Source organism: Beta vulgaris, chromosome 9 (assembly GCF_026745355.1).
Source record: "Beta vulgaris subsp. vulgaris cultivar EL10 chromosome 9, EL10.2, whole genome shotgun sequence".
Taxonomy (NCBI): Eukaryota; Viridiplantae; Streptophyta; class Magnoliopsida; order Caryophyllales; family Amaranthaceae; genus Beta; species Beta vulgaris.
In genome coordinates this window covers 48,263,288-48,272,100 of record NC_079210.1, presented here as the reverse complement: position 1 = coordinate 48,272,100, position 8,813 = coordinate 48,263,288, and the positions used below count along the sequence as shown (strand labels likewise).

At 33.8% G+C, this 8,813-nt stretch overlaps 1 protein-coding gene across 1 annotated transcript; it reads right to left on the bottom strand.

Moving 5' to 3' along the window:
- Nucleotides 1-3,473: 3,473 nt before the first annotated feature.
- Nucleotides 3,474-6,981, bottom strand: LOC104905003 (clathrin coat assembly protein AP180). Its single transcript, XM_057391677.1, has 3 exons — nucleotides 6,352-6,981; nucleotides 4,388-5,349; nucleotides 3,474-4,297 (listed from the first exon to the last, which is right to left on the bottom strand). The coding sequence occupies exons 1-3, from the start codon at nucleotides 6,924-6,926 to the stop codon at nucleotides 3,474-3,476; spliced, it is 2,361 nt and encodes a 786-aa protein (XP_057247660.1). The 5' UTR covers nucleotides 6,927-6,981.
- Nucleotides 6,982-8,813: the final 1,832 nt, after the last annotated feature.

Sequence of the window (8,813 nt, the reverse complement as noted above, 5' to 3'; positions counted from 1 at the left end):
AACTAGTTAATACAGGGCCGGCTATTAGGCTGTGCAAACAGCCCAATAGCACAGGGCCCCGAACTTTTTGGGGCCCCAAAATCTGGAAACAAGCATATACATAATTTGGTGCTAAAATATTCAACTACATATCTTAGCTAAGTTGGTCTTTGAGCTCAATATTCCTAACACAAACGTGCTGAGTTCGAATCTCTTCCTCAACATATCATACCTATTTTTTGCAAGTCTTGTGGTATTTTCTTGAAATTTGAGCATTTGACTCATCTCCCCACCACTCCATAATTACTTTTCCACTATTTTCCTTACTTTTTTTTCTTTTCAAATTTTTAGGGTATCTTTTTGGGAAGTGTATATTTACCTAATAAAAATTGAATAATTTGTGACCACAAATTTACTAGTTTACAGATTCAGCTACCTCATCACATAAATCTTATTTTTTATTGTACCTTTCTAGAGTGAGATAAAAATTATTATTGTTATCTTTGTAAATAGAACATCACTAATAATTTGATTTTAAATTGAGTTGTTACATACAATTTCAAATGAGTACTTTGAGGTTTTAGTTTTTCGATTTGTAAGATAAAAATATATAATTGTAACATTATATAAGATTCTTTTTATCATTTAAGTTGCAAAAAAAATGACACTAGGGGCCCAATCCTAAAATTAGAACAGGGCCTCCAAAATGTTTAAGACGGCCCTGAGTTAATATAGGAATATATGACCGGCCATATCACACATCGATGAACATAATTAATGCTTAGTTATTGTTTACCATGTTAATGTTCTTATATACAACCTCTAAATTAAGTTTTGAGCGCTACAAATAGGTAATACCAAATTTATTTTCTAAAATGGTATTACTCTCTATATCTAAGATTACTGGCTGCATTTCCTTCTAATTATAACAATGTCATGCATTAATCAATGTTAGCAATTCTTAGACTTTACTTTTTTTTTTTGAGGGGATTCTTAGACTTTACTTAATATTTCTACTATTAGTTTCTTATATGCAGTCCTTAAAGCTGCATATAATAATTTTCAAACTCGGTAATAGAAAAGGAGAAGGTTGCCTTAATTAAGGATGAGCACAACCGGGAATTCAGTCAAACTTTAAGGATCTGGAGCCGTAATCAATTGGAATTAGTTAGTTGAAATTTAAAACGAAACCAGATTTGGCCAAACTAGTTCCTAAATAGTTGGATCTAGAGTACCCCGAGAATTTAGTTTGTTAAAATAATAGAAATTGAAACTTTTTTGGGATTTCTAAATATAATTGATTTTTTAGTACATATGTATATATGTATATATGTGTATATATATGATTTTAATTGGAAAAGTAACTAGGTATCTAAATAGTTTTGGTTCCAAAAAAATTAAGAATCTCTACTATATAAGGGAGGAGGAGGGGGACACCAAAACTAATAATTCCTTTTATACCCGTAAGTAATAAAATTACAAATTCACCATATCTTTTATCATTATATCGTCAATTAACAAAATATTTACATTATCATTGTTTTATTGGCTTTCAAAAAACAGAAAAAAATATACAATGAACTTTATGAATAATTTTTCGTATATATTATTACGCAATTGACCTTTTGTTTGTTTTCGCACGCATCGCGTGCATATAAGACTAGTCGTTTGTACCGTAACCATCGGCAATCAGTATCTAATACCCAGAACTACTAGATTCGGTTCTGGCCAACGCTGGTTCTCTATTGATTTCGATTCCTGAACGTACGCAACAAATTTGCTCAACCTTAAATTAAGAAATATTCCTAAGGGTTAACAATAATTAAGTGTTAAAAGACATTTTTATAAATACTTTTTCTGTGCTTTTAGTTGCAACTTGTGATTTTTTACAATTGCTGATACGCATCTTTGAATGTTATATCTCTAATTGCGTATAAGAACAAGTTATAAAAATTTGATATTTGGAATTTTTGCATTGAGACGAATATAACAAGATTCCACTTGACTAGTTTTTTTCTTATATAATGATGTGACATGGCTAAAGTTGATTGATGAATAGTGTCAATAACTATGTGGTGCAACTAATTAAAAGATAGAGAAATGATTATTTTAGGAAATAATCAAACAAGCGTCAATGTTATTGATGCTTAGCTTAAATATTAGTTTAGGAGTACTTAATATTTGCACTTGGTTGACCCAATGAGTAATTTACCTACTACAAATAATATTTAATGTATGGTGGAATCGAGCTCAACATTAACAATCTGAGCCATGGGCGGATTTAGAGGGGGTACAAGGGGTACAGTTGTACCCCCATTATTTATGGAAAATAATGAAAATAAATCAATAAGTTGAGGTTTGTCTTGTTGGTAGCAAAAGGGAAAAGAAAGATCCATGAATTTATGAGGAGGTCTCGAGTTCAAAACCCCACAAAGTTCTTTTTATGCTTTTAATTACTTACCCTTTGACTCATGTTTAATTTATCTTCAACACTTTTACTATATACTATACTCTATGGGCTTATGGCTATTAGTGTGAAACTAAAAATTTATAAGTAAGCTTACTCTGCAACTACAAATTCATAAGCCCACAAAAAAAAAGCTCAGAAATAATAATTTTGTCTCTATTCTTTTTCCTTCAAAATTTCCTCATTTATATACTTAAACTACTGTTTTTAAATTGAACAACTTATTTTAAAGATCTAGTTATTTAAATTGAAACACTGAACACTTAAATAGTTAGCAATTATATCTAAGTTCTTACTTAAACTTAAGGAGAAAAAAAATTTCTCATTTATATACTTAAACAACTGTTTTTAAATTGAACAACTTATTTCTAAAGATCTGGTTATTTAAATTGAAACATTGAACACTTAAATAGTTAGCAATTATATCTAAGTTCTTACTTAAACTTAGGGAGAAAAAAATGTTAATAAAGCTTTATTTTGAAAAAAAAAATTAATGAGTCTAACTACTTACGTATTCGTACCCCCATTAGTAAATTCCTAGATACGCCACTGATCTGAGCCCAGCCAAAAAAAAAAGTTGACGTGCTATGGATGATCTAAAATGAGTTGCATCATGCCTTGACTCAAATAAAATCATCAAAAGTACATGAGTGCTACACCATGATCTTTTTGAGCAAGCTTCATGACCAAAAAAACATGAGTTTCCATGCCCTAATAATTAATATTTGACCTTTTAGCCCTTTGTGTAAGATAGTATATAGGATTGAGCTTTAAGAACTTAGATTATTTGCAAAACCAAGCAGAATATTCATTGAGAATTTGAGATACCAAGTATAGGTCATAGGGACTTTAACAAGCCAAACCTACTAGAATTACAGAAATTGGAGTGCATATTTCTATAAAAAAAATTCGTCACCAATGAATACGTACAGCAAGAAATAGATCAAGCTAACTATACAGTAAATTACAAAAACCTACAGCAATATACAATTAAGGTGATTATATATCATTCATAAGATGAATAAGATCATGTCAAATGTCTAGCTATAATCTTATTCTGGTTTTGCAACCACAATTGTTGTTGTTGCAATAGATTTTTCTGATCTAAAACCCCACTCATCTTCTGATGATCATTAGCATTCCATGTAGTTGGAAATGACTCAAATGGATCATTATCATTCCATAAACTACTTTGTTGATGCTGATCCATATCTAAACTCGTGGCACGAAACGTTGGAGTTGCTTGAAACTTGGGACCTGAAGAGAATAAATCATCGTTTCCCACTTGACCAAATGGAACAATTGCATTCATCGCATTTGCATTACCATCCCCTGAAAAAGTTGGCGGTACTATTCCATCGCTAGTATAACCCCTAGTACTATCAAAATCATTTGAAAAAGCTGAAGAAGTCATGCTTAAATTACTTCCGGACCTAGCATGATGATTTGTAAATTCACTAGCACAAGCATTATTGCTAGAACCATCCGAAAAGGCTAACGAAGCACTTAGATCACTACTTGCGAACCTCGCATGATGAGCTGTTGATACATTGACATTTGCATGATTGAAGTCGTCTAGAAAAGATGTTGAGATACTGCGATTGTGTTCACAAAAACCAACATTAGGAAGAACAGATATGTTGGTGTTGGAACTAAAATTACTGCTTCTACCAATGTCATCAAACAGATCAACTTCAAAATTGTTATTGTTGTTGCTGATATTATTCCCAAATTCGGCGTTAAAACTAAGTGGAACAGAACTAGTCCTGTTTATGCTTAATTCAGTAGGAAAACCAGTTGAGAAATGATCCATGTTATTTCCACCAGTATTATCAAATTCAGCATTGAAAGTTGTAGGAAAACTTCTTCCAACACTGAAACCTACATCAGTAGGAAAACCATCATTCAAGAAGCTTGCATTTGTACTCCCATGTCCAAATTGACCACTTAAACCAACCGTATCCTGTAAAAACGGGTTATAATAACTCTGCTCATTATGCAAAGGCGAAAACGATGAGGTACTAGGAGCATTATTAAAATCTTTGAACAAATCCAACTCGAACCCATTATTGTTACTTGCAACAACACTATCATGGTTAACATGATTACTACTTTCAGTAGATGGTTGATCTACATTTGTTTCAAATAAAACCAACTCCCAACCAGAGGGCGAGCTTATTCCTTCGATATTCGACTCCATATGCTGGCTTTGCCCTTGAAATTCAGGCATGGAAGATTGATCATCTAATGACAAAAGATCCAACATCGAGTTAATTCCTCGATGATCAGCTGGATCAGATTTAACAGAAACAGTATCATTTGTACTATTGTACTCTTCTAGTTGTGAAGGTTTCTCCCTACCAGGGTCTGAATACCTTTCAGGGCTATAACCATCATCCCCACCTATAAGATCCTCGAGTGACATACCATGAGAGCCACTATACTCGGACCGTCTTACCGAGCTAGACTCCGAGTTGGGGCTAAGTGGAGGTAGGCTTGCACTCCCATTAGTTGTACGTCTACCGTTAGTTGCAGGGAAAGATGATTGATCTTTAAGGAATTCTTGTAAGGTTTCTATAAGTTCTTCCGACACTTTTTGTACACTAGGGTACTCTGAGGTTCTACCAACTCCTATACTCTTACATAATTCGAAGAATGAGGCAAGTTCTCCGAATTGTTTTGAAGCTTTAACACAAGTTTGGAATGCGCTTACACAGTTTTTGTATTGTAAATGGAAGAAACTGTCTAGCAATAAGGCTAGACCATCGGAGATGTCGCGGTAGAGGTCGAATGTTTCCTGGACTATTGCGTAGAGGCAGGTTTGAACCACTTGGTTGGTTCGAGCTGCGCCGGTGGGTTGGGTGGCGATTGCACGGTCTAGTAGCTTCTGCCAATGGAGGATCCTGTGTATCAAAACATGAGTAAAAGGAGCTTGTTACATCACTTGGATATAAGAGTTTGTTTTGTAAGAGACTGCCGACTTTCAAATTAAAATTAGATAATCGTAAGCCCAGCCCAATATTGATAAGAAAGTTATCCCCATAGTAACTAAGTTAATTTTTTTCGGTGACTAGTTTAATTCATTTGGTGATTAGGTCTACTTTTATATTAAAATTAGACCATCTCTTTTAATAATTTTTGACAAACAATAATTAGACAATATGTTCACAATTTATTTTCAGCCAATTGGTAATGTGCAATAAGCTTCTGAATAATGTTCTTTGTATTATACCTGACAGGTTCTTTTATCGTATGATAGGGTCTTCATAAAAAACGGAAACCAAAAATCATACCGAAATACCGAAAAGTCGGTCTAAATGGGTGATTATTGTACCGACAAAAATAAAGTTTTAACGATACTATTACCGTACCGAAAAAAATTAACGATTAAATGGTACGGTTATTGTTATGATTTTTGAGTGAACGATTAATCGATCTACCGAAATATTTTTTTCTCTATTTAATTGTTGTGAAATAATTTCAAACAATTACACATTAATTCTAATATTTGTTGGTAAGGTACAACAATCAGATGAAGTAGGTAATTATTTAGAAACTCTAGTACTAATATAAACATTATAATTGAAAATGGAGTGAATCATTAGTGTTAGTTATGTTTTTCAATAGATTTATTATACACTCTATAATACATTTTATATTAGAGTATGTATATGTACATTAAGCAAAACATAATATTATAACTTAAATAACGGTAAATGGTTAACCGAAAAATTGTACCGAAAAAAGATTAATCGCTTAGGCGGTAACCAGTCTAAGCGGTTATGTTTCGCAAAAGAGCGAACCGAAACTTCTAATTACCGACCCGTAATGTTATTTCGGAACGGTTAACCATAATGAACACCTAATACACATTATAAAGGAAAAACAAAAACCGAATATAATACCTGTCAAGCAACACACTAGGCTTCATGTCACGGACAATAGGCTCATTTTTCCTCGAATAAGCCTTGCTACGGTCAGATTGATGGTACGATTTACGCCGTTGAAGCTTGCCTGTGACGAAGCACTCGAGACGTTCATCAAGGTAAAGGGCGAATGTGCGTACAAAAGCCGTAAAATCCCAAGGACAAGAAGTAGAAGAGTCATCACGAAATGAGTTGAGATTAAGGATTTTGTACCCTCGTTTCATGGCATGCATGACCTCCTTAGGGAAATGTGGGTCTCCATCTTGAAAGACGCGGAGAATTATTATGAGTGACTTTACTGCCACGATCCAATTACGTGTCCTTCCTATGCGGCGTCCTATGGCTCGTGCACATGACCCCGCATAGGATCTATTTGAGGACACAATTCGTAAGATTTCTGTCACGTAACGTTCCTCAACTGGTACCTCGTCGTGTGTTGTAGCTTTCAAAATTGCGACTTCAAGAGACGATGAATCCGCTCCCCCTACCTTGGCGAGACTTATGCTCGTTTGGTCCTTCATGGCCGAGATGGCCTTCTTTAACTTGCTCGGCATATTGTGATTGTTTCTATAAGAAAATGGTTAATTATATGACTTGTTATGTACCAAAAAAAACGTCTAGGAGAGTTTTTCTTAATTAGTTTGTAGTTTTTTTATGCATCAAGCAATAAATGCAAGAGTTATTTGTGTATTGTTGCTACCTAACATTGAACAATGCATGTAACCAAGAAAATCAAATTAGATTTTGATGAAATTTGAGGAGAAAGAGGGAAGAGAGAGAAAATGTTGGAGAGGTTATAGATGTTTTTTTTGAGGGGTGAATAATAGGTAGGGAATTTTGGATGGTTGAGGAGGAAAAAAGTTAGTGGGAGGCCATGCATGAGCACTTAATTTCAAGTTGACTCATTTTAATCCCATATAACGTGGCACGGACTTTCTTTTTAAACCTCTTGGACTTATTCGTTTAGTTAAATGGAAATTAACAGCACATCACCCGTCATTTCCAGGGTGGATATATGCTCTTTTTTTTAAGATGGTGGAAATTTTAATTAAATTAGCAGAACTATGTAGGGTGGTGTTTATTAAGACATGATTGTGTTAGTGGACCTCCACTTTTATATATAGAAATTAAAACTTATTAAACAAGACGGTATAATTTTAGAGAACGTATTGTGTCGGACTCGTCCGACCATAATCTTTGGTCGGACGACTTTCAGGTGGTTTCAATTTTTTTTCAGTTAGTCTTAATTTTTTTTCAAGTAGTCTTCATTTTTTTTTCAGGTAGTCTTCATTTCGTTTTCAGTTAGTCTTCTTTTTTTTTCCGTTGGTTTTTGTATTTCAGTTAGACTTACTTTGGGTTTCAGTTGGTCTTTATTCTTTTTCAGGTAGTCTTCATTTTTTTTTCAGGTAGTCTTCATTCTTTTTCAGGTAGTCTTCATTTTTTTCAGGTAGTCCAACTGAAACAAAACAAATTTCAACTGAAAGAAAACAAAGTCCAACTGAAAGAAACACAAAGTCCAACTGAAAGAAAACAAAGTCCAACGGAAAGAAAACAAAGTCCAACTGAAAGAAAACAAAGTCCAACTGAAAGAAAACAAAGTCCAACTGAAAAAAAAAAACAAAACACTAACCTCTGTTTTCTCTCACTTTCTCCTTCTTCTTCATTCCTCTTCTGCCAGCTTAACAAAATTTACACTTTGTCTCGACATCTTCCGCTCACAATTGCTGTGGGAAAATATCTAGCTAATTTTCTCACTGTCCTCCTCATCTATATTTTCCAAAAAAGATAGAAAAAATCAACCTCCTTCAACATGTCCACATGGCCAAACTAAATGAGCTCATCATCAAGTTTAAGTGAGAAGCACATGGCGGCTATTGAAGAGTTGAAGGCGAAGTTGTAGGCAGGCGACGATGAGGTGGTAGATGATTGGTCTGCTGGTTCCTCTTCTTTTTATTTTTTGTGTTGTATATTAGTCTTCTTCTTCTCCCTTCAAAAAAAAATCTTCTTCTTCAATATGAGAGAAGCTAAGTGGCTTTGTTTTGTATATTAATCTTCTTCTTCAATATGAGAGGAGTGGCGTCGCTGTGTAACACAGCAAAAATTAAAATTGTACAGTACGGGGCTCAGCCCGTCTGACAATATTCATTGGGTCAAACGGTCTGACCCAATACTTTCACATAATTTTAATATAAAAGTAGACCTAGTTAGAAAATGGATTAAATTAGTCACTTAGAGAAATTAACCTAGTCCCTGTTGGGCTAATTCTCTTTTTAATATTGGGCTTACCATTACCTAATTTTAATTTAGAAGTAAACGGTATGTTACAAGACAAACTCTTAGAGATAGACATTAATGATTAGTGAAGGTTGACCGAGCAAATTTATTTTTGTGATTGTTTATTTTTATAGAAAAGCTATATGCAGCCCTAAGAGCTGTATATA

Coding starts and splice junctions, on each gene's coding strand:
- LOC104905003 (XM_057391677.1), bottom strand. CDS start 6,926: ATGCCGAGCAAGTTAAAGAAGGCCATCTCGGCCATGAAGGACCAAACG. Junction 5,350..6,351: donor CCTAGTGTGTTGCTTGACAG/GTATTATATTCG, acceptor TTTGATACACAG/GATCCTCCATTGGCAGAAGC. Junction 4,298..4,387: donor TACGGTTGGTTTAAGTGGTC/AATTTGGACATG, acceptor GTTTTCCTACAA/CTTTCAATGCTGAATTTGAT.